Source organism: Pyrgilauda ruficollis, unplaced genomic scaffold (genome assembly GCF_017590135.1).
Source record: "Pyrgilauda ruficollis isolate IOZ18807 unplaced genomic scaffold, ASM1759013v1 scaffold60, whole genome shotgun sequence".
In the NCBI taxonomy this organism is placed as follows: Eukaryota; Metazoa; Chordata; class Aves; order Passeriformes; family Passeridae; genus Pyrgilauda; species Pyrgilauda ruficollis.
The window spans coordinates 1,909,589-1,936,440 of NW_024527711.1; the positions used below are offsets into that span (position 1 = coordinate 1,909,589).

Genomic DNA, 26,852 nt, shown 5'->3' on the forward strand with positions numbered 1-26,852 from the left:
ACAATTGCTCTGGCTGCCAAAACAGCAGGTACCTCCATCCTGCTGTTACACCCTGCTGCTGTGGTGCACCCACTGTTCCCAGCAGATGAGCTGTCCTCTGGGTTGGCTGCCCAGCTGCTCCCTACAGGGTGGGCAATCTCCCTCTGTGGGGTTCCCCGAGCACTCCCACAGCCCAGGTCACCTGAATAGCAGACTGACTGCATAAAGCACAGGCAGGTTTCTAAAAGCAGAATCTCAGTGTCAGTGTTCAGGATTGGTAAAAAACAGCCCAAACTGGCAGTGGATAAAACTCCACAGTGCAGAATAATGCCCCCCCTCCTCCCTGCTCATACCAATTTCCCTGTTCCTTTCTGATAAACAAAAACATCTCAATACAACAGCCTAACAAACACATATGCAGGCAGACAGCACAAACCCTCAAGAACGGATTATTTCCCCAAAGAGTTATTTTGTGAGTGATGCCACTGATCACATTTCTGGGTGTAACTGCTGTGCCAGTTTCTTGAGGCTGGATAACACTTGAAAACCTGATCTCAGGTAAGCAAATGGGTGAAATGAGCCTGTTCAGAGTGGGACCATGATCCTGGTGATGCTCAAGGGCAAGGGAATGGCAGGAGGGCTGGAATCTCTGGTCCCTCTGTCCCACCACAGCTGAAAAGATAAATGCTTTCATCATGCAGTTACTTCTCAGGAAATGGATCTGATTTCTGAGCAGTAGAAATTGTGCCTTGTCAGGAGAGTATTACTAACACATAGCAAAAAAATGTCTGTGAGTTTTGAGAAAGCACAAGAAAATTTAGAAGGTTTAAGTAGTTGAGCAGAAATGAAGTCTTGGCTGTTTTTGAGAAAAATCTAACTAATCTCAGAAAGAGAAACAAACCATATATCCCCCCTCTAAAACAATTCCTGCATTTGTGAGAGTCTCAGAAGAATGAAATAAACATCAGTTGGGGCTGCAAATGAGATGCACTGCTGCACTACAGAGCAACAGTCACAGAAAAGAGAGTGAACGGAACAGGATCTACATAAAGCAGGGAACACAGTCATTAAAAACTACTATGAAAATTGATGTGAATCCTCATTAACTTGCTACTTTCTTTTACTTGTTATCACTTATGTTAGCCAAAAAGCAGCAGCACAGAGTTTCTGAGTCTAAGCCAGACTTGTGGTCTACAGCAGAAGAAAGTCCATGCTGGGAAAACAATGACTAATAACACTTGTGAGACACATTGTGTCAACACAAGTGACAGATGCCAATCATTAAAACTCCAGCTGAGCCTCAGCTACAAAGTTAAGACCAGAAAAATTCTGGAAGAGGGCTGAGGACAATAGCATCTTTTCACAGGGACCACTTTGCACTGTTTGTACCTGCTGAGCTCATCAGAGTAAATCTGTCCCCAAGCACATGCCATGTGGATTGTTCAATGTGAACATGAGGCATACACAGGTGCTATGCAATTTCAACTAATCTTTATAATAAAATACTGCCTATTTTAACATCTATTAATTTTTTTTTTTTTAATCATAGCAGGTGCAACAATCTGTGACTCACCAAAGCCATCCCACGATGCTCCCGTTGCCCTGGCTTTGCTCATCCATCCTCCATCACAGGCAGGGTAACTACAGGTGTGAGATCTCAGGGGCTGTGAATGGTTCTACATCATTTGTTTATATAGCACCAATAAAAATTTTGGTATTTGGTTCAATGCATGACACCATTGCTTGATACACTTAAACCACACCATTAAACAGCTATAGTGTTGTGCAGACAAAGCACTTGGGAAACTTGGTGAATGCTGGGGAGGTTACATCAGAAAAGGAGCAAGCCTCACATAGAGGAGATGTTGAGAACCAGCTACACCACCTGTAAAGTTCAAATTCAGCTTGAATTAGATTAGTTTTAAGTAGACCTTTGAGTTTGTAGGTTCAGAAACAAAACTAATGATATTCCTTATCATGTCACATGCTGGGGCCACAGACCTTGGGTGCAAACAGATGAGAGCTGGAATAAATAGTGCAGCTGATCCATCCTTCTGCCACAGAAGCAGTGTTCTGAATGACTGACTCCCATGCTGATGTGTTCAGAAGAGATTCAGGTTTGCCTGTCATTAGGAAGCCCTTTGGAAACATGTGGTCTGTTGGGTTACATCCTAACAAAAGAAGCAATAGACATAGCAGGGGACAGAAGTTTAAGAATGTTAAATCACAGACATATAATAAAGGACTGTGGCAAATCTGGAAAAACAAAGAGAAGTCGAAGCAGAGGGTTTTGAACAGGAGTCAGAGAGAACAGAACAGAAGAGAGAAGATGTGATTCTGTGGGCAAGTGGGGACTGAGGCACAGAGACTACAGATATATACCCTGAGATATGGAGAAAATATGGGATAGAAATGACCACATCTTTGTCAGAAGGGCTTTGCATTAACACCCAGCACAAAGCACACTCAGTGCACTGGAGGGAGATTGAGCCACTGAGCTCTGATCCATCCATGTTACAGCTGGATACAGTGCCAGGATGGTGAGGTTTGCAGAGCCAGAAACACACATCTTCAGACAAGATTTGAATTTTAGAGGCAAAATTATCTCAAATTGAAGCTAAATTGATACTACTGAAGAAAAAGAGATGCTTTTCCAGTGTCAGGTTTGATCTTGAACCTGCTGAAGGCACTTGAATTGAATGATCTGCAGGAACTGACTACTCTGAGTAGAGAGACACAGTATGAAAATAAGGGAATGGGGAGCTCTACAACTCTGACTCCCACATGTAAAAGCAATTTTCCTAATTTTCAGTTGTCATAAAGAGTTGGCAAAAAGCAATTTTGCACAATTGACATCTTCTAATAAAACCTAATCCATGGCAAGGTTATCAATCAGTTTCTACTGTCTCATTAGAAGTAATAATAAAAAAGGCAAAACATAACCCTGTTAGAAGACTATGGGGAAAACAAATAAAATAAGAGTAATGAAGGAGTTGAATGAGTTAGACATAAGAATAGAGACAGTAAAAAGAAGCAATACATCAAGGACCATATCTGAGAGCATAAAACAAAATTGCTTATTTACATAGGCAGAAGATTGATAGAGAGAAAACACTTCTTGATGAGACCACAGGACTGAAGAGAGGTCTTGACTTGAAATCAAGAAATAAAATTATGTCTGGAGAAAGCACGTTGCATAAACATTTTGGTCAGGTATTCACTGATGTGTTTAAACAATTGAGTCCCAACACAAGAAGAATAAAATAGAACATTTTAGATGTAATGATAGGAAGTGTAAAATAGAGCCTGAACTAAGATAAACTTGTTGCAGCAGTGTAGGTCACAGAACAAGAAAACAAATTTACTATTGAACCAAAGATTTGAATACCCAGGGTGCAGTTACACCTAAGGCAAGATTTCTAAAAAAGCCACTGCAGTTCATGTTGTCAAATTCTTGGCATTTTTGCCATTTCCTTTGATTCTACTCTCAATTAAACAGAGACAAATCAAGCCTAATTCAAATATATTGGATTAAACGCAGCTTTACCTCAAGGATGAGCAGAGAAAAGCCATAGTATTTATAAAAGGCCCACTAAAGAACTCAGAGGAATTATTCCTCCAGATTTAAATAAAGCAGATAGGCTTAACTCAATACAATAAGCACTATCCTGTAAATCCATCCTTTTACGTATCAGCAAAAAATCAGGACACAATCCAAAAGAGATGGAAATGAAAACTGAAGAGGGAAGAGGAAGAAAATAAAGACAAGATCAGCCACATGGCATCTAGATGCAAAGTTCTTACAACATGTGATATGATATTGATCTCGTCTTGATAAGCAGCAATAAATTCGTTTTTAAAGTAATCACCAAGCTAATACTGATAGAGATTATATATAGAACATCAATTCGAATATGCTCTGCCATGTAAATTGTTTAATAAAATTATGGAACCAAAGATGCACAAAATATTTACTTAAAATCAAGTAAACATCCACTGTGGTGTCCATAACCCAAACATTAGCAAGTGCTGGTACAAGTAGGAGAAACAGCCAGTGAATTACTTAGCTTTTGGTCAATAAATAAAATTATTACTTTGTACTCTTTGATTACTTTTGGCTAAAAGGAATCACACTAGGAAGTTAATTGAATTTTGTAAAGCACCATGGTTTGAAAAAGATCAAAGTGTTGTTTAGAATCAAGTTATTTTTTAGGTCATGATTTTGTGCTTTCTTCTTAAATGCAATGCACTCAATGAAGCAACTGTTTTAAAAGAACAATAGGTCAGTGATTGAGCAGAAACTCAGAAAACACAAATTCGTGCCAAGGAGGAACATACACAATACAGAGACAAAAAGAAATGAATGTGAGATAAATATAACCGTTGAAGGCTGGTTTGTGTCCAAGCTTGACTTTTTTCTCTTGTGGATTTTTATTTGTTTGTTTTTTCCCCTTAAGGTAAATATTGATTGAAAACCCAATTAGTTTAGAATTGGAATAATTTGGTAATTGTTAATATATAAATTTAATTATAACAAGTTATTATTTTGTTATTAGGAAAAGATTATAGCCAGAGTCAGACAAACTGAAGAGTCCAGCTTCTGCCACTAAGATGATTAAGGGGAAAGTCCATGTCTATAGGAGAAGGTTCTACACCTATATATACCCTGGATACTGGTCCAGGGAATATTTTCTGGATTTTACACCAACTGATGGATGTTCATAAGGGTAAAATGGTTTGACTATATTTAAAATATCAAATAGCAAAGCGATGTTTTTTGAGCTGATGCCTAAACTAAGGCCAACATTTGTTTGCTAAGGTCTTTTGTCCAACCAAAAACCTATTGTGTTTTTATTGCATAAGGCAAATAAGGAGCTGATGTTTTATTAGAGGCCTCACTCTGAAATTGACAGTCGTGTCTTACTGCAACATGACAAGAAAATGCTTTCTTGTCACAACTGCACCGAGACAATCCAGGTGTGATGGCAACCAAGCACTGCAGCTCCTGCCCCTGGTCATGTTGAACTTGACCTTGCAAAGAGCTGAGAGCCTGTTGGCACATGGGCTTGTAGCCTGAGCCCTTAACTATAAATAATGGCTGCTCCTATCCAGGAAATCCCTCTGGCCATCAGTGGGTGAAAGCTTGGCTTAAGAAAAGTGATTTTGGTAGTGGTCCAGAAGCAGCTGTTGACATAGTGAAGCACAGATCTGCAGCTAACAAAAACCTCTCCATTTATAAAGCCTTCCCTAGGAGACAGACAAATTAGACCCAAAAGCACTCTCCTGTGGATCTGCAAAAACAGTTTAAAAGATATTAATTTAATGTTAAATATATAACTGACAAAATGACATACATATTTTCTTGCTTTGTCTCTGTTTTGTCTCAATTAATGCTGATGTCAAACCAACCTGTAGAAAAGGTTTTTCTTTTGCTAAGGATCAAAATCAGTTTCTCTCAAGTCACCAAAAATTTCTTTCTATCTGAGTTTTATCGCAGGTAAATATCTTGACTAGTCAGACTAAACTTTGAAGGGAAGTTTATAAAAGACTATAATCTGAAACACGTTTAAGATAAAAGCCTTTGTGCTTTGGAATACTATAACAAAGAATATCCTCTAGGAAGATAAGTCTGCTGGTGAAATGGAAAGATTCAGAAAAAATAATTGGCTCCATTATTTTCAAACAAAACCTACATGAAATATTTTTTATCTGTTCCTTGTATTTTTGTTTTTCTTGTATTCATGAACACATCATATTTTTTCATTTGCTTTTCATCACCATCCTATTATTAGAAGCTGCATTTTATTTGGACAAATTAATTGAAATATATTACAAATAATAGATAAAGCAATTTTCTACACAGCTTTTGTATAAATAATTTGAGATATGGGAAGTACTAGCTTTGTATTTTCTTATCTTGCTCCTATTGATTGCTAATGCTGTAGGCTGAAGTAAAATGAGCAGTTTTGAACTTTATATTGATTATTGTGCATTAAAGATTCACAGTCTAGAGAGAATTAAGGCATTTAATATACTATAAATAATTTTAGATTATTTAATAGGAAAAACATAGATTTAATTTTACTTACTAAAAGCCTAAAAAATAATTGCATATTATGTATTAATATTGTCTATTTATTTATTGCAATTTTATATTAGTCTTTTAAAGAACTTTCCTGTAATCAAACACATTATAAGCCACTGATCATGAGAGCACCATCAAGAAATCCTCGTAGTCTCACGGCATATCTCCAAATATGTAAATCTGTATATCAGCTCTGTACAATGATGAGATACAAGGCTGGACTTAATGCCAAAAATGACATGGTCCCATTGAAATGGGACGGTATCAGGGTAATTTAACTCCTGTTTACATTTGTTGACTTGTTGGAAATTTAATCTTTTCACTGTTATTACAAAAAAATCAAAACTAAAAACCAAGCTATGTCAAACCACGACACTGAGCCATGACAGTAGGGTGTTTATATGCTGCAATAAAAATCTTTGATTTGAAAGATCCAATGCTTTTAGAGTAAGAAGAAATCAGATCAATTTGTCTACAGGAAAAAGCCAGTGAAAGCAGAGAGACAGAGGGTATCAGAACTGGGAAAGAATTACACGCGTGTGCGTGCGTCCACACGTCTCCCACTTGGTCACGCAACCCTTCTTGTGTGCCATGGGCTCTGCAAAAGACTTGGAGGAGTTTACTTGGCGGTATCTTCTGTAGACTCTTTCCCCATGTAGCATTTTGTCACATTTGTGACCTTATGATATTCCTGTGGGTGTAAAATCCTCTGCTGCCCTATGCCCTCGACAGAAGCAGCCACGTCCCCCTGGACAACGGCACAAGAGCAGCAGCAGTGTGCTGGTGGCCAGCCTGAGCTCCCCACTGCACCAGCCCTCTACCCCAGCTCTAACCACAAACAAGGCTTTGGACAGTCCCCTGGACACTTCATGCACTATCTGGAGGATCTCCCTACCCCTATCTGGCCCGTGACACTGATACTGACCTCATACTTTCAGGGATTCCCTAATGCTTAGAAAATCAATTTGGAATGCTCACACACTGTTTTCACTGTTCTTCAGGTCCTTGACTTTACCTGTACTACATGCAGGGAAACCTGACATAGTTGGACAATATCACCTGACTGCTCCCTTGGGATATTTGGTTGTCTTTGCCTATTTAGTGCTTTTTGTCAGCTATCAGAGACACCCAGAATTGTGTTTTTACAATGCCTTACTGCCAGCTGTAAGTGGGCCTTCCAGGGACTGTACAAAAAATTAACCCTAAATTTAATAAAATACTGTCCCATAAATGAGAACTTCACAAGTCCCAGCAGCCTTTATCACAGACATGAAGAAGTAAATTTCCCCAGTCAGTAAGAATACAATGAATACTCTAGAAATTTATCTTACTATTTAATATCTAAATTTCTTACACAAAAGCAATTGAGGACTTCTTAAATAGCATTGTATAATAATTCCCAGACAAAAACTGCATTAAAGTTACAATTGAACATACATATCAATAATTTAAGGTAAAATACATTACAGGGATATATATTTAGCCCCAAGAAAGATTTACAAACCCCAGAAGTTTACAGATCTGGTTATAGTGAAAACAAGGGAGATTAAAAATTGGAAATGTGAAAACAGCTGCCTCAGAACAGTGAAATATGATGGCCACTATGAGAGGCAGCATGCCTTTGCCATCAGACCTAGTGAAAATACTCAGTTTTCTAAAGAGAAACATTCTTTGTGTAGTTCTTTGAATGCAAATATCATATGGCAACCTCTGTTGAAGAAGGCACTCAAAAAATCTGGCTTCAAGTATTAAATAATTGAAGAGATCTATTAAGAAAATGGTTTTATAATTATGTTTACTTGTTCTTAAAAAACTGTTTATAAACTAAGTTATGCCACTTTTAATAATACATTGCTGTCTTGATATAGACATGAAAAGAAATCTCAGCTTTTGTCATTAAAATTCCTCTCCGTATGGAACAATTAATTGAGTTTCCAGACTTTGTTAATTTTCTGCTTGGAAAAAATATAGACTATACTATCATGCAAGCTAATGGACCTAGGACCCCAGATCACATGAAATAAAATGATTTAGGGGTCCTGTATCATCTGAAGTTATAGAGGGATTTTAAAAATTGCACACAATTAACTGAATGCATGAACATAAGGAAACCACTTAAAAACATGAATTATTCTTGTACTTAATTAATGCAGGACTCTGTCACCAAAATACATTGCGAACCATGGTGCTCACAACCATTATTTATGCTCAAAGACAAGCCAAAAATCAGCTCACTCATGTAGTGCATACTAAAGATCAAATAAAAGCCTGGCTGCCCAGCACATCTCCGAGTACTTTACAAATGAAAATGGACTGATACAACAATCATTGGACATGCACAGCTTCTATCGAAGTCACAAAAATGTATTTTAGGATTAAGCCACAAAGATTAAGTCAAAAAGCCTGTTTTTGCACATTACTCACTAAAAGACCCCTTGGCTTCCAGATCCAGTGAGCTCAGCAGGGATTCTTTGGTTAATGGGAAGTGCAGAACAGGCTTCTCATCAAATTTCACAATGACCTTATAATCATGCTCCATTACTCCTTGCTACATCACACATTGTTTTACAAACAATGCCATATAAAGGACCAAAGTGATCTGCAATACCATAACAGTAGAATAACCTAAAGGAAAAAGATAAAAAAAGGCCAACCCAAAACCTTGATAAGCAATGCAAGTGCAAGTGGTAGAGTTAAGCAGAACCCACGATGCCTGGTTGTCAATCTTATGCTTTAATCGCGAGGTCAAGAGGCCCTCTTCTGCTGTCATTGTCACAACAGACCATGAACTGAGAGTGAAAATCTGTGGGGAAACAAGGAAAAGATGTGAAAGCACCTCCTTGGGTGTGGAAAAAAACCTCTCACAGAACTCTCCTTTATGATAATCACATTGGAAGAGTGGAGACTCATGTCTTACACACAAAGTTCCAGATTCCTCTGAAGCACAGGAAAAATTGATCTTTTCTGCCCAATGATAAAAGCCCAGGCCATTTCTGCAATGCAAAGGAGGGGGAAAGAGAGAAGGGGCAGAGCTGGGAGGGAGAAGGAAGGGAGAGCCTCAGAGAGCCAGGCTTGTCCCTCCATCCAACAGCTGAGGGACACTGATCCCTTCTGCGAAGCTGGAGGCACTTGCCTGCATGGCTTTCCAAGGCTCTGGAACAAACAAAACAGTCAAAGGGTTTTGCAGCCCTTGCCCTCTGCAGTGCTTTCCCTCTGCAGTCCCAGCACACTGCCTGCTCCATGGCCTAAATCCCTTTGTTTCCACAGCCCCGTGGAAAATTTGTTGTTCGTGTTAGTGCTTCACTGCGGCCAACTTTAAAACTGCTCCCATTTTCTCTGGAAAGAGGAATAGAAAATTGAACACTGCATTCTTTCCTATACAGAGCTTGAGTAAGAAACTATTAAACAACCTAAATACTATTTTCTTTTTGAATATATTTATCTATATTTTTATTTTTTAAAGACTACCTACAACTTTCTTGCTGGTATCCATTAATTATTTGGATTATTTGGAAGGTATTTTGTACCTTCCTTTGAGCTCGTATGCAGTTTTCCAGCCATTATATTTTTAATTTCACATGCAGGATTTTAATACATTGTCTACTGTAGCCATAAATCACTTAAATGTGTTAGAAATGAGATTGCTCAGTAATTGCCATTTTATTTACTATCCTGATGTAGGCAATTTAAATATGACTCAGTTTGCCAACTTAGAAACAATGTAAAGAGACTTAGGAGAGAATGCAGTACAAGTGCACACAGCAATCAGCAGTCATTGTTTTCAATTCCATTAGTAGTAATGTTTTCTTAAAAAAAATTACTATGACAACTTTGTGAACTGAACCACTGGTGACTCAATGGATACTGTTAAGGTCTCAGTAACAACAGCTCTCACCTCATGGTTTTCCAGATCTAGAAATGTTAAAGGAGACAACATACAACATCCCTTGGAAGTGGTAAAAGAAGCTGAGAACTATGTTGTGCTCTTGTTCAGCCATCCTTGGCAATAAATACACTGAGAGATTTCAAAGGAAAAATCTCTCCTAAATACAAGAAGGGGGATCTACCCATGTGACAATGCAACGCCCTCCAATTTCTCCACAGAAGTTAAAACTCTATTATAAGAGGCAGAGCAATAACACCAGTGGTAAATACTGACTTTTCTGTAGATGTTTTCTTTCAGTTTTTTACCATAAGACTCAACAGACAGCACAGTATCACACCTGGACATTTATTCACACAAGAGAGAAATATCAACCATTTGGTTACTATGTTTGGACCCAGACTTGGACAGCTTAAAGCCTTCCCATGCCAAGCCTTTTCTACTGAGTGTACTGGCCTTTCCAAAGACAGAATATTAAACATAACTGTATTTTTACATTTATATATATTTTATACCATCTACAATATACTTCTAAAATTTTAAAATGTAGTATAATATATAGTATTAGTAAGCACACTAGCAGGCACATTGGCTTTAAGTCACCTGAATCTGGGTGGAAGGGAGTAAATATAAAATATGTATCTCTGTTTTTATTTATCTTTGTTTACTTTCTCAGAACCCTCAGATTTTCCCGTACCTCTCTATGGCACCTATAGACTTATTTTGAAACACCACAGAAAAATCTCTGACAGAAGCATATCTAGAAGTGCAATGCAACTTACAAAGCATAAACTGAACTTGTTTCCTGATGGGGGTAATCTGCATCCTTTTTTCAGAAGGGCATGTTTACCAAATTGATTTCTCTCCCTACCTTCTCCTAAAATGATTATATTTCTGACAGTCAACTGACAGTACTGGCATTTGGAAAATAGTTCTGCTATGCTCCTACACTTCTACTCCACTCTAAAGACCAAGAAATGAAGCATCTTATGGGCTCCTGTTTACATGGTATGGTAAGAAAAGTGACCCCAATTCAAGAAGCAGGAAGTGTCAATATGAGATATCCCAACTTTGTAACACATAACACAAAAGCACTGTCAAATTGAAATAATTTGGACTTTTTCTGAATTCCTATGGTTTTGAAGCAAGGTGTTTCATTTGGCAGATGAAAATTTCTCTGGGAACCAGATGGCTTTGTGAAAAAGTCCATTTAATAAAACTCCCTGAGTTTCCACTATGAAAGGATTCAAGCAGAAAACAGATAACCACACTTCTAATTTCCTTGAAAGTATCTTGGAGGTAAAGGCTCAGATCCAGCCAGGCCTGCCTCTACTCATATGCTGGACTGAGTTCCTTTATTCTAGAACCAACGATGCTTCATTCCCAGTACATTAAACTCATCTTATATGGTCACTTACCAGATATAATGGATGCAATTTTATCTGAAATAAAATATTTATGGGGAACACACAGACAAGACAGAATATGGCAGTTACTGTACTCAAAATAGCCAGCATTTTCCTTTGCAGCAGTTATTTCCATCATGCTGCAGATATTTCTTCTCTTCTTGGGTTATTTTATGACAATCCTAAATGTATAAAGTTTTTGAGTAATGACATTAATTTAAGAATTCTTTATTCCAATGCAGGTTGACTCCTAACATAGAAACTTACAGTTTCTGTCCAATAACTAAGACTTACCACTTACATTGTTCTCTCTTTACTTTCAAAACATAATTACTTTCTTACTTGTCTTATCCTTAAAGGCAGCTGAGCTGTTTAGCTAAATAATAAGAAGAGAACTATGCAAATTCAAGGACAGAGTTAGTACCCACTGCCTGTCAGAACCTCTGCTGTCCCTGTGGGCCTGTTCAGTACACCTTGCTTTTGAATTTTTGGATCCAATCAAGAATGATAGAAGGTACTCAGTACTGGGAAGGATTAGAATCATAGAATGCCTTGGGTTGGAAGGTACCTTCTGGTTCCAACCCTCCTGCCATGGGCAGGGACACATTTCATTAGAACAGGCTGCTCAAAGCCCCATCCAACCTGGCCTTGAACACATCCAGGGATGAAGCACCTACAGCTTCTCTGAGCAACCTGTGCCAGTACCTCACCACCCAATGAGTATAGATTTTTTTTCCCTATCATCTAATCTAAACCTTTTTATAAAAAGCAACTAGTAATCCATCATAAAGAAGATCCTTACATTACACTGAGTAGTCCTCCTTTATATAGAGAATCAATTTCTAAGACAGCTGCAAATTTCAGATTATTTTTCAGAGATGCAAGGCATATAATTGCAGAGAAGAAAAATAATGCAGGTACACAAGCTGGACAGGCTGTGCATTACCTTCGAAGACATGTAAGGAAATCATTCTGATCCAGACACTGTTTTGATAAATTACATCAGAGGCTCCTTGAATGGTTAAGGAAGTGAGGATCACCACACAAAGTTTTGCACAAATACACACCTACACATGCATAGCATAATGGGAGGTTTAAAAGAGAAACACTGAAAAGTACAGACACACACACACACATAAAAAACCCTCTGACAATTGCCACCGAAGTACCCAACTGTACAAAAAACTTCTAGCATTCACTTCACAAATGAAATTATAGAACACCAAAGTATGAGGGTTTTCCACCTCTCTCCCCTGTCCCCATTTCACACTTACTCCCTGTTGCCAAATGTCTATCTCTGCAAGCCAGCAAAATCCCCACTAATCTCAGTCTCTCCAAGAAAATGAAAAATTCTTGTCTAGGAGGCATATGCATTCAACTGAAACTAAAGTAACCTGGCTCATGACATGTGTGTTACACATTTATTTGTGTCTTCAGGCACCAAACAGCACTGAAGGAACAATTAAACTCAGTATTCAGAAATTTTGTTCAAAGTTTCCAAAACCTGTATTTTCTGCATAATTCTTAGCTGTAGACCAATGTAAAGTAAATGTGTTTATTAAATGAAGTGCTAAAAATAATTATTATAAGTGCTGAAAGTAATTATTGCTTGGCTTAGTCTCACATGTTTCCCTTGAAAACTGCAAACAGAATTAGAATGTCACAAGAAAGTCCTTCAAGATGTCTGAAAACAAACTTTACTGAAAGGTGACTTATGTCAGACTTCTATGTCCATGTTTGAGCTAAAAAAATATAATTAACTTGAATTTTATGAGAAATTATCAGTCACATAATTCATATCAGGATATTTCTATTTCAGAGCGTAATTTGAATGCATGGCTTTGAAAACATTGACTATAATATTGTTGAAACCACCTTCCATTCTAAAACCAGGGGACAAAGTTACTTTCTGTTCAAGATACTAGAGCTTCTAAAAGAAGATGGATTGTCAGGTTAAAATATATGGAAAATTTAACTTTGTAGATAAATGAAGTTGTTCTTTAAACGCTTCTTCACATTCAGCTGTAGTTAAAACTTAATTTAAAAAATTCCATTTACTTCAGCATTCACTTAAATTTCTAATTCAGCCATTATATAGTAACCCATATAGGTGAGAGAGGGTAAAATCAAAGATAATATGTATCTTCTGGGCATTTTTTGTTGAGCAAAGGTTTTCCTACTCAAAATTAATATTGAAAAGAGGATTTTTTTTGAAGCTGACATGAAATATGCCATTATTTCAGTGACTCTGCAGTTAATTAAGTATTTTCAATGAGTCTATAATGAAGTACTGAGATTGACAATGAAGTCTAAATCTGATTCTTATTTCTCTTGTCAGTTGCCATCTTAGTTCATGAAAAGGCAAGGAATGTAAGAAAGAGTGACGTAGATCAAGATAATGGAAAAAGGGGGAATTAACTGTAGAAATAGCTTGGTAGCAAAGATTTTCAGAGGCATTGAGTTGACTTGATGAAAAATGGTTTTATCCCAGGCACAGCTCAGTGTATGATCTGAAGTTGTTTACCTTATTACTTACTCACACAAGCATCTACTGTCTAAGGATGTGCAGAATATGATAGCTGTGATGAGATCTCTTGCAGATACCCTTTACAATTTAAGATAGCTCTTAAAATCTGGCCCTGTGGATCCCAGATTCCATAGGCTGCATGAGTGTTTATGTCTGTGTGTCAGTGTGCACAGAAGTCTACTCAACAGAATTTCTGTTCTTAATAATGCCATGGTCACCTAAACATTGAATACACCTCAAATCAGTATTTTTACTTTCACTAAAGGTCCCATATTACCACTCTCAGCAGGCAGAGATCAGAGCTAGGAAGGCACATGGAGCAGGATAACTATTCACTGTTGTAAATGAAATCCTTAAAAATGTTGTGCATGCCAGTGCAGCAAACAGGAGTAGATCTGAATGGATCTTCCCTCTACCTCTTTGTCCCTCTCTATTTACAAGTGCGCACTTTATGTTTCATTTCTCAAACTCTGCTGTCATTCTCGCCCATAGGGAATAAATTCAAATTAACCAACCAATTATCTAGAACTTATTGTCTTGCAATTTCCTATTTTGCTTTAAAACTCTTAAGTTTTTAATTTTTCTACAGGAATAAAAACTTTAAGTTGTCTGTGATTTTTCCTATTTTTCTCTCCCTCCAACAAAATAATGACTTCACTAACTCACCTCAAGAATTATTCCTGAGAGAAACTCTTGGCTAGCAATAAACCAAAGGCAGAGACCTCAACAAGTTTTTTTCTGGCTTAATTAGTGGTTCACCTGTTGAGCTGGAGAATGCAGTTTGATGTCTGCATAGCACTTTCCAGTAGCTGCTTGGCAGGGACACCAGAAGAGGCCTATTAATCTTGCCTTAGCTTTGTCCATCCAGCCCAAGTTAGTCATTGATATTCCCTCTACAGCTGGTGAGATGAGACTCACCTCATCGACAAAGGCTGAACGACCTCAGAAAGAATTACATCTTGACTGAGAGACCTCAGGCAAGCAGCTTAGCCAATGGCCTCTTTTAAAGAAAGCATTACTCTTTTTTTTGTTTGTTTTTGCCTAGTTCTGTATTATAATTAAAAGCAAATCCCTGTATGTGTCAAGAATGATAAACTTTAAAAATACAAATCATGAAAGACTGTCCCTAACACTCACTGAGAATTTTGTGCTGACAGCAGCCACAGCACTGGGCCAAGAAAATCCCTGATATGCTGTTGTCTTCTGTGATATTTATCAATGCCAGCATAATGCTTGTCACTTTATATCAGACTTGCTACTTTTCTCAGCATGAGATCTTCAGAAGCAGGCGATAATCTCTGCATCCTTTGGGAAAACTTCATCCCTGTTTATCACAGAATCAGTCACAGAATCACAGAATGGTTTTGGTCGGAAGGGACCTTGAAGATCATCCAGTTCCAACCCCCCTGCCATGGGCAGGGACACATTTCCAAGAGACCAGGATGCTCCAAGCCCCAGCTAACCTGGCCTTGAACACTTCCAGGGACAGGGCATCCATAAAGTCTCTGGGCATGCTGTCCCAGTGCCTCACCACTTTCTCCCTTGCTGGTGTTTTTCAAGCAAAAAAAAAGTAACACCAGAAACTCTCTCTTCAATTTCTCTGTTTCTAACTAAATGCTGACACAAATGCACTGTGAACCTGCAGGATAGATTCAAAAGAAAAACTACTTATTTTTTTTCTTTTCAAGAGAAGGTCTGCAGGAAACACCAGGAGAATATACTTTTAATTTCAAATTGAAACATTTTACATGCTCAGTATTTTTACATAAATTACTGCAAGGAAAGGTTAAATTTTAGTATTCATGTTTTCTAGGGACATAAGCTGAACACACAAGGATTGTACAGAAGCTATATATTGTTATTTTAAGCACATGAGCATTGGTAATATTGACTACATTGTGGAATGTCAGCCAGTTAATGAAGTACTTTGTATTTTCAGTCATGTCCCTACATGAAGTAATTCACCTGAAGGCAGAAGAAAAACAGGTTTCTAGTGAGTTTTTGAATTCTAATAAACTAAGATGTGTTAAACTGTTTGGATATAAGAATACTTCTGTGAAGAGTCTCCAGCATCTTTAAAAGCCCCATCACCCAGGGCCACCTGTGAGTTATATAATAACCTCTAAAGCTGAAGTTTTTCAGTTACTAGGAAGACTAGGAGAGGCAGTGGCAAAAGGATAGGACAGACTTATATTAACTGTAAGAAAAGAAGGAAAAAACATCTGTCACTGAAAGTAACTAAAAGGAACAAAGAAACAAACCATGTCTTTGCAAAGTGCAAACATCAATAAGAAGAAAAAGCGAACACATTTCAAAATAAATAGATAACAACAAATAGGAGCTTCTCAGGGTCATATGATATATGAAAGGACGTTGCTGTGAAAGAATTTAAATAGAAAAAATGTTGGCAAGACTTATCGCCCAAAAAGTAAAAATTGAAAGTAAACACAAAACATCTTCGGCATGAAATGCATTTTTTTTCTCCAGATGAAAATCACAACAAAAAATTGAAAGAAGAAAGAGATTAAGAAAAGGAACACTGGAATGGGTTCAGAAATAACATCAGCCTTATTCTGGTTTTATAGTAAATTATCCTTGAACACCCCTCTGCTTACCCAGCAGCATACCCCCTTCTAAAAGGCCAGGACATATATATGTGTCTTTGCCATTGAAAGAAAGTCTTGTTTTCTGAAAAAGCTGTCAAGTAAGGGCAAAACCAGAGTTTTAGTGAACTCTAAGACAGGGAAGAAAATTTGGAACAATCTGTAGCCCATATTTACCAGTTAAATGCACAGCTGATAACATTAGTCCTGTTACAAAAAGAAAACCAACTCTTTATTTGCATTCCCAATCAGACTTATTAACAAAACAGCAAAAAGTGGAAAATACTGAACTTAAATTAATAAATTGTCAAAGGAATGTAATTCATAATCTCCAGCACAAGGGATTAGCAGATACACTTTTTCCATGTGTACATAAATATGACTACGCACAGAAGGCTGTGTATGAACAATAAAAGACTAAGCAAGACCTGCACTACTAAAGAAGCTTAAAGGACTACAGGAAAAAAACTCCCAACCATATAACTTCATGATTTCACATTTAAAATAAAAAGAAGAAAAGATGGTTTTTAAAAGCAAATCGTACTTTCCCCATACAACATTGACAACTGTATATTCTTCAACGAAAACTGTACTATTCAAGGAAATTTAAAGGCAGTTGATAGAAACAAGAGTTAAATATGGGTGAACGAAAAACTAAGTACTTAAAATGAAACATTCATGAAAACAGGAATTGAGAAAGCTCAGGAGTCTGTAAGGAAACAGCAAATACACTCTAGCAGACAAGGATGACTACATTAAACATAAGGGAATCTGCAGAAAAACATTAAGAAAATATATCCATAACTTGTTTCATGCACAGATGCATAGTGAGTGCTGACTATTTTAGACAAAGACAAAAAAGAAGAAAATTAAAATTCTTCTTTTTATAAAGTATTCAATGTTGTATGGGTTTCACAATGTAACTCTCCTAAGAAAGTGATCTTTAAATTTAACAGACGAATTAGAATGTAACCTTTTGTGTCTTATGAGAAGTCTACTAAGGCTTGACTTTACAAGAACATTTGTAATCCATTTGGTGCTTCAGCTGTGGCATCTGATGAGCCCCAGAAATATCTGTCAGTGCTGGGGCAATGCCCATGAACACAGACAAGAGTCACTCAGGGACTAGACTTAATTTGCAGAAGAGCTGTGGTGAGGACAGCTCAGGAAAACAGAAAGGAAATGCTGTGAGATGAGAAAATTTGCAAGTTTATCAGGGAGATATTTTTAACCATCCTTTCTATTTTAAATATGCTTTAGGGGTTTTTTACTTGAAGTAAAGATATTGTGAAACTTGCAATGAAATGATAAAATTAAAGGCTTTCCTTCAACAATGTAAAAATAAAAGCAGTATATTCTAAATAATATGCAGCAAATAGAGGCACTAAAGCTAAACCTAAGGCAAATGTCTTGCATGGCCAGACAAGTGGGTACTATATTGGCACTTGTGCATAAAGGGTAACAAAATTGTATTTATTAGATCATAAGAAAGGCAGAAAATACCAATCTCAACATTTAACCCTGGACATTAACTGCTGAAATAGCCTGGAGCACTCAAGGATTAGTTCTGAACACAACAAATACCATTTGGTGCGCTACACAAAGTTGTGTATTGCAGCCACACAACCCTGTTAAACATCTCCACTAACACAGAAATCTCTGCAACAAAGAGGCAATTTCTTGCTGAGTGAACTCTGGAACTTTTGTTGAAGCAAAACATGTTAAAACTACAAGAAGGGAGAAATAGTTTTGACAGCATCATCTGTCGTGCTATCCCTGGAAACATTCAAGGCCAGATTGGATGGGGCTCTGAGCAACTGATGTAGTTGAAGATACCCCTGATCATGGGTGGAGGTTTGGAACTAGCTGGCCTTTATAGGTCCCTTCCAATTGAAATTATTCTATCATCTGGCTAACCTCTTTTCAATGGGCAATTCACAGACAAATAAGGGAGGCATGGGCCTGCAATTTAATCAGCTAGAGAAAATGATTTCCTGTTCTTCAACACAGTAAAAAGCCTCTATGGGTAAGTAAGAAAACAGTAGAGTTGGAGATGCCACTGCAAAAAAGAGGGGGGAAAAAAGCATCCTTTAATATTGCTATTTGAAAGAGTCTCTTGCGTAGGAGAACTCTGGTGCACTATCACCTATCATCAATGAACTGGGATTTGAAATAAAAATTTCTCTAGCTCCGGAACAATGCTGCTCCTCTTGTGGTGTCAAGTAAAAAAAAGGCTCAAATACAAGGGGAAAAATATGCTATCATAATATTGAGTTTTGTCATTTGTATTTTTCATTCTTTCTCAATTTTCCTAACTTAAAAAAAATGGACCAAGCTTCTCAACAAAAATCACTCACTGAACTTCAGCAGGACAATCTATGAAACATACCCCTAAACTTGTTTTTTCTATTTTATTCATCCTTAAAGTGGTGGTGGTTTCTGCCTGAGGACAAGGGGAGGATTCTTCACCCCCCCGGTGAGTAGGACAGTACTCAGGGCAAGTATCACTTTGTGCTTGTCCTGGTCTTTCTCCTCTCTCTGAACTGCTGGCCACAGTTGGAAACTGGATCCTCAACAAATGTGCTTTTGTCAGATCCAGCTTGGCTGTTCCAAGATTATGTTCTGCTCTTTAATGCACATGCATGAAATGTAACTCCAATATGCTGCATTCCTTGGCAATTCGATACACTGGCTTCCAGATGAAAGCCAACTGCTGTAACGCAACTTTATCCAAGTAATTAAGCTACATTCCTTTTTAACAGCTGGGGAAAGAGAGCTACAATATGGCTAGTCACACTTCAAAGTATAGAAGTAACCTAGGCAGAGATGAATAAGTACAATTATTTTCTTTTTATTTCATATTTTTTATCTACCTAATTCCCACAGCAGCTGGAAAGGTTAAATGTCTGAATCAGGAATCTATGTGACTGTTGTCAAAAGAGGAGACAAGTGTTAGTACTCTGAGGCAGGAACAAGGAATAAAAAAGGGGTAAGGGCTAAAAAGTATCCTCCACTTCAGAGACCTTCACAAGTTACTCCTGGATTTTTCATCTGATATTTTCAAAAAAGTGAATCTGCAGCTCAGGCAAAAGTGTAAGACAAGGGGTAAAATCTGGGGCTTTTTGCTCTATTCTAAAATACTATGGAGCCTCTCAGAATTAGGAGCAAAAGAATAAAAAAGTAAATTTAGTATCAGAGCTTCCAGGAGTTGCTTAGGTGCAGTTCTTAAAAAATTCCTTCAGCTATTGCCTGCAGAGACAAACACTGCCTCTCAGTGTCTCTCCCTCTCACACTCTTTCTGTATCTAAAGCTCAGCTACTCACCTCACAACAGGCACCGAGCAGCAGCTCACACACAAACAGATAAAACACAAATTCTTTCACTGTAATAACTTTTTAACCTCTGCAGTGCCAGCTGCTCCAATCAAGCTGTAATCAATGAGCTGTTCAGGGAGCTGGTTAATTGGCTCACTTGAAAGATTGAAAGCACACGAAACTTCCAACTGGTTTAACACTTTTCCAGGGACTGTTGTGAGGCAATAGCTGCAGAGGTACTGCAATGCAGCACAGCTCAGCTTGCAGACCACTGACACAGAATATTTTTCAAAAATCTTAAGGCTATACTTCACCTTTTCACACCGGTGTGGGGGAAAGGAACATGAGCTTTTGAGACTAAAATGTGCAATAAAGATTTTTAGCAGCTTTATAAGGAGACTAGAACTCAGTTTGTCCCCACTCCCAAGCTATGTCTTCCAGGACAAATTGTCACTATTTCAACCACAGTTCCCTTTTCTTTAAAAATATTTTTTAGCTTAACTGAAAAAATGTTGGGTTTCCTTTTTTTTTTTTTTTTTTTTTTTTTCCCTTAATTCCTTCCATATTATGCTGTACTTGCAACTCTTGTCACTAAACAGCGAAATATGTCCTGAAGAAAAACCTGGAAGTGTAAAATGTGTTTCCCTGTGTGGTATATATTCCATTTTAACTTCCACTTAATTGTTTAGCAGGAGCACACTGATCCATCCTAAGATTATTTTCCAGGCTCAGGTTTTTATTTTGCATTTACTTCATATCTGTGCAATATTTTAAAAGAGATCTGAGAGTTGTTAAGCTGTTAAGGAAAGTCAAAATACTTCTGATTATTAAAAAATTGGAGTGCAAAGCTAAATATGAGTGATTGCTTGTCTTCTAATTTTGTTCTAAGTAGCTTTTGGACCCTAAATTACCTTTAATCTCATATCAGCCACATGCAGAAGATGTGAGTTTCACAAGAATATGAAAGGTTATTTTTTGAAATCTGTGAGGACTAGTTAGTGTGGACTGAATAAATCAACAAACCTCCACATAAACTACATCCACAAGGATTATTAAGACCTCATGATGCTTAACATTCATTCTCCTCCATTTACACAATACATGTGTACATAACATAAAGTACCCAGGTTATTTTCAGATTTTTTAATAAAAGTAAGGAATCACTAAAAAAAACCCAGAGTTGTGGCTGCTGTTCCTAAATATGTACTTCTACTGCTGAGCTCTGATTTTTTCAACTTCTGAATTTGATTTCCTCTTGCTATTAATAATCTAGCCCTAATTTTGCTCACAGAATTTAGATTACTGTTTGGATTTTCATAATGCTTTGCCTCTTCTATTTCTCAGAGAAAAGAAGGAAATAAAGGTGTTGAGAGTAAATGAGGAAAAAAGGGACTGAAGATCAAAACTGAGGAATTGGTTCTCCTTTATACTATCCCTTTTATTTCCATTCAACAACTTGCATGAAATCACTGTTTGTCTCTTCTATTCTCCCTTTATTCACAGTATCTGTGCTCTTTTACAGCATTTTCACCCAGACCACTTCCATGTGAGGGATGAGCAGTGTGGTTCAGCTGAGCACCATCACCAACCACAGATCTGACAGCATTCAAAAAAATGTCTTGATGCTATTCTGTTTTTTCTGAGTTCATATCTGCAGTTGTGCATTCCAAACAGGATGACAAAAAAAAGCACCATAATATTGACGTGAAAAGCTATTCAAATTGATGGCAAGCACTAGGGTTTGGTTTTATTTTTGTACGCGTTACCATTCTTACGAGATTTTTTGCCAAGTCTCTACAAATAATTGCTAAGGAAGTTCATATGAGGCTTCAAATATGATTCTGTTTGAAACAAGGAAAGGGACATATAAACTTTGAAAGCTGCTTCTATAATATTTACCTTATTTTCTTCCCACAGCATAGTATACTATTTATTTTTTGAGAAAATACCAAGATAAGCATACTGGAAGCTTTCCTTCACTGCACAAAATAAGCCTTATCTACTTTCAATTTTAATTGCTAATCATCAGCTTGCTTACAGTATTGACTGGTACTTACATCATCATCACTCAGTACCTGAAATATTAATCAAAGACATTAAAACAATGCACTGATCAACATTTGCAGTGACTATTCTTGGATCTCCCCAGAAAAAGCTGAAGTTGTAGTAACAACTCAGAATTTCTAGTGTGAAAATGGAAGAAGCTACCAGCCAACTTAGCTTATGTACTTTACCAGATTTGGAAGCGTTTAAAAGTGAGAAGCCCCTGAGGGAAGTACTGCTGTACAGTTTTAAGACTATTTTATGACTATATTCCAATATATACAACAAGATAAGATACAGTAAATAAGAAATCAGGTATAAATTTCAAATAAAGGACAAGAAGATTTCTGCAATAACTTTAGAATAAAATAAGTATTTAGTCTCATATAGAGTGTGTTTGACTTTCTGTGTAGCCTATAAATCTTTATATAACCTTTTGTGAAGGTTATGTAACTCTTAAAAGTTTTTTCATCTTTCTTTGCTGTTAGGGAATCCTCAGGAAACAAATTTTTCATTTTACATCTGACTTATGCAGTTTGCATTAACCAGAATCTCAGATTAAAATTAAGTATTTGAGCTGTAACATAAGACATGCTGGGCAACTATACAGTACCCTCACTACTTTTAAAGATTCATTCATTTACTATAAAACTACAAACTTTCGGGTCCTGTTTCTCACAAGCTTCACTCTCTGTGGTGTGTTTTGAGATATTTGACTGAAACAGAAAACTGGCTTTGCTACACTGACAAGAAGTGATGCAGTTGGGACTAGTCTGCCCTCAACAGGGGCTTTGGCGAATGGAGCAATGACATAGAAAAAATGGAATAAATATCCAGTATAATACCTGATGGATTTCATCAGCATCATTTGAATTGTATGTTCACCAAGACTGAATTTGATACAGGACTGAGCTGCTAAAATGCAGGGTACAAATATCTCAACTAGAAGTTCAATCCTAATAGGAAAAAGCCATCAAGCAATATATTTTTTTGTGTATTAACAATGGCATGGAACAACTGTGACATGCCAGTGATTGCTACAAGTACCCAGACACCATGGTGATAATTGCAGTGTAAAATCACCAGACAGCAAACAAGATTGCTGGAACTAATAGGAACATGGTTTCATTCAGAGCCCAGTGCAGATCTCTATCTGTAAGGGAATTGTTTTTCAATACTTCTTTGAAATAATGCTGATTATTACTCACGCATTTTTATATTAATATCTTCCATTTATTTAACTGAAGAGAGATACTTTCAATTTCATTTGCTCTCATCTTCCCATTTCTTACTATGGCCCAATTTATTCTGTTTGGCGACTCAAGCACAGATAAACTAATAAATGGATGTTTGATTCCAGATCTGAAGCACAACTGTACATATGACTAAAATAGAAGCTGGTTTTCTCCTTGAATGCGATCATCAGGATCCAAAGAAATTAAAGAAAGTATCATATTGGATAAATTCTTGAAGTACTAATTCATCTTCCATAAAAAAACCTGACTGACTGAGCATGTTATTAGAGCTGTTGCTTCACCTGTGAGACTTACATATCTCCTAGGCTGGGCACAATCAGGCAGAATCAACTTGTGAATTGAGCTAGAACTGCTTCCTGAAAAATGATAACATGGTGCCAGCAAATCTTCACAGACACTTGTACTTGCTGAAATCATCTGGCAAAGACTTTAAAGTAATAACTAGTGAAGAGAAAAGCCACCTTGAGTTCCAATCAGAAGGTAATATTCCTCTCACAAATTCCCTGAGAACCTCAGATAGTCATTTGGGGCACTGATCATGGACAACAAGGAGTCTTGTTCTTTAATTCTGGACTCCAAATCAATCAGTGCCTACTTCTGTCCACTGAAACTAGCTGAACTTCTAGAAGGCAAAATATTAGACAGCAAAATTTGAATGAGATGCATCCCACCTTAAATGTCTTGCATTCTGCTGAATTTCCTGCTGATGCTTTTATTTAGAAAGCTGTCATTTTCTCTAATAAGTAGTTGTTATCCAGGCCTAATTGCCCTGAAGGTACAAGGACGCTGTCATCCAAAAGTAATAACGGGAAGCTCTACACATTCTGCAGGAAGCATTTATCCTTGTCTAATTCTAATCTGACTGTTTGAAGCAATGTCAGATCTTCCTGGCATTTCTGTTCTCTCTTAACCTATCTTTTGTACTATTTCCAGGAAGAGACTAGAAAAGGACATAAAATGAGCACTAATGAGAGTAAAACGAATAACTAACTGTTGATTACTGTGTTATTATATGCACACTTAAAGAGTGCTCTGTGACAAAAATACAGCCATTTCCTTGGGACAGAATTGTCACTTTGATTTTCATTCCAGATGACTGCTGATGATAGCTGGGAAACTCGCTACCTACAACAGCCTCACCCTGTTAAAGGAGTGGCTCCAGAGCACTTCTCTTTTGCCATCTGCCTTCCAGGTGGTTGTTTCACTTACCCTCTGGCTGGTATTGTGCTATGATGGTTACCGTCTGCCCCGCTCCTTTGAGCGCAGCCGCAGCCTGCTCATGGGTAGCACCCCGGAGATCAATGCCGTTCACCTGCACAGGGAACCGAGACAACAACAGGTATGAGCAGCTTGACATTACACAGGGAGACAGAAGTGGGGTTCTATCCTAAATATCTGACGGATGCAAAGGTCAGATGGATGCCCAGGTGCAGAGGCAAAGTACAAAATCAAAAAGGCTGAGAGGAAACTTCCTATGACCGGCCAAGAGGCACACACCAGTACCACTGACCCCACAGTTTGACTGTGCTTATCCATGAGCATTCTCTGACCACTACTTTTGGGTGTTTCCTGCTCTACTGAGTTTACATTTCTGGTTATCTCCTCATCAAGCAATATCAATATATTAAGTTCAAAATGTAAATTTTCTGTGATGCTTGAAGGTTACTGAAGAATGCTGCAAGCAAAGAAGCTGCTCCTTCAGTCAAACTCTGCAGACCCAGTCAGTAGCATCAGAAAACCCAGAGATACACAGAGTGTGTCTAACAAAAGCTGCTGGCTGCAGAACTTTCAGAGCAAACATCCCATCTACTGTTTTCTGTTCATGCAACCCCTCTGACTATTTCCTGGGAATATCCTGTGTCTTGCACACAACAGCAGTGGAGTTGCTATCAGACACAGCTTCCTCAACTGTGGCTGTTCAACATGCACACAGCTTTCCATATGGCTTCTTTTTCTTAACTATTTTTGGCTGCACAAGACATGGAAAAGGAACAGAATAGAACAAAGTAGGAAATCCACCCCTAAAACTCGGGCAGTTTCAGAACTCTTTGGATTTCTTTTTGTGATATATATTTTGTCAGCAGTATCCTAAGAAAGAGACAGAATTCACATACAGATTTATTAACTGATCCAGTAACTTGAATCCTGCTTTCCAGTGGGAGCATTACTGTCTGGCTGTACTGAAGTATGTGAGATTTCTTTTATTTATGTATTTATGTTTGCATTTATGTATTTGTTTATCTTATGCATTTATCTGTCTTTCGTCTTTCTTCTGTCTTTCACTTCTACGGGTTTCCACCTTATAATATTTTAGTGAAAAACAGGAAACTTTTGATATGTAACAACCTCAGTAGGACAGAAATCCAATTCTGATTACAGAGGAAAAGAAAAAGAAAGGAAATAAAGGGCAGGGAGAGGAATGAGAATCATGCCATATGAAGCAAATATGCCAAAACACTAGACCTAAATCCTCAGCTATAGCAAATATTTGTGTTTATGTTTACCAAGTATCATTGCAAGATGGCTAAGCACATATTAAAAAGAAAGGTGTTTAAAATTTAAACAACTTTTTAAAAATTACAAAAATAAATTTGATTCCATAGAACTTTTTAAGTAACAGCTATTGAGTTTGTTATGAATATATTTTTTTGGCTTGATAACATTTAGAAACTGGCCCACCTTAACTTGCTGTCTTTGATCACATTTTAGAGATTATGCTGTTTTGAGAACACAGTTTTTATTTACCATGGAATCATAGAGTCATAGAATAGTGTGGGTTGGAAGGGAACTCTAAAGCTCCTCTGCAATGAACAGGGACATCTTCAACTAGACCATGTGGCTCAGAGTCCCGTCCATCCTGACCTTGAATGTTTCCAGGGATGGAGCTCCCATCACCTCTCTGGGAAAACTGTGCCAGAGTCTCACCACTGGCATCATAAAAAAAATTCTTCCTTAGTTTCATGACACAATTTAGTCTTTACTACTATGCAAACAACATTTAGATTATTACTATTAGAAAAACTAATTTGTGATAGCATTTATATAAAGCCCAGGAGATACCACAGCTTCTGATCCAGAAGACTGCATGATGTTGTAGAACTGATGACTGTACACAGAAATTATGAGCATGGGGCAAGTATAACATGATAAACTTCATAATTTAATACAGGAGTCCTCAGTTGTCCCATCTCCCTGGGATGCTATAGGCTGGTAGAAGCTTTCAAGAAAATGAGCCAAAGGCTCAAAAGCTTTCATTAAAGTTGTGTACTGAAACCTCAGGGAAACACTCACTGAAATTCAGTCTAGGAATATATGACCCTAGAGAGCAATAATTAAGTGCATTCTAAAAGAACAAAAGGAGAGAAGCAGAATTTTCAGTACCATAAAAATCTCCCATATTTTAATCTGCAACAGTGAAAATACATAAAGAGGAAGATAATGTCAACTAGAACTTTGTAACACCTGTTGAGATTACCAGCTTCCTGTAAGGAACACAAATTAGGGTACTGCTGTTGGAAAAGAGGTCCTGCTCCCTACCTTTCCTCAGGTGGGAATGGTGTTGTGACACTTGATGCTGCATTGCATTGAGCACAGATGCACCAGCACTACAATTACTCAATAACTGAGCACAAAACTGAGTTTTGTGAAGTGTGAGCAGAATTCCTAAATTTAAGAACAGTGCCTGTATCATGGCATAAAGGAAACATCAGCCTCGATTTTGTGTCTGAAGGAGACAACTCTGAAGCCAAGTAACCT

The 26,852-nt window shown here is 37.5% G+C and overlaps 1 protein-coding gene across 5 annotated transcripts in view; it reads right to left on the reverse strand.

The window, feature by feature from the left end:
• The window catches only part of DLG2 (discs large MAGUK scaffold protein 2), a 973,962-nt gene that overhangs the window by 166,923 nt on the left and 780,187 nt on the right, over window positions 1-26,852 (reverse strand). For all 5 annotated transcript variants that reach the window (XM_041483662.1, XM_041483665.1, XM_041483666.1 and 2 more), the window contains one exon: window positions 24,306-24,408. In XM_041483662.1, the coding sequence (XP_041339596.1) occupies window positions 24,306-24,408 (103 nt within the window). The remainder of the gene's footprint in view (window positions 1-24,305; window positions 24,409-26,852) is intronic.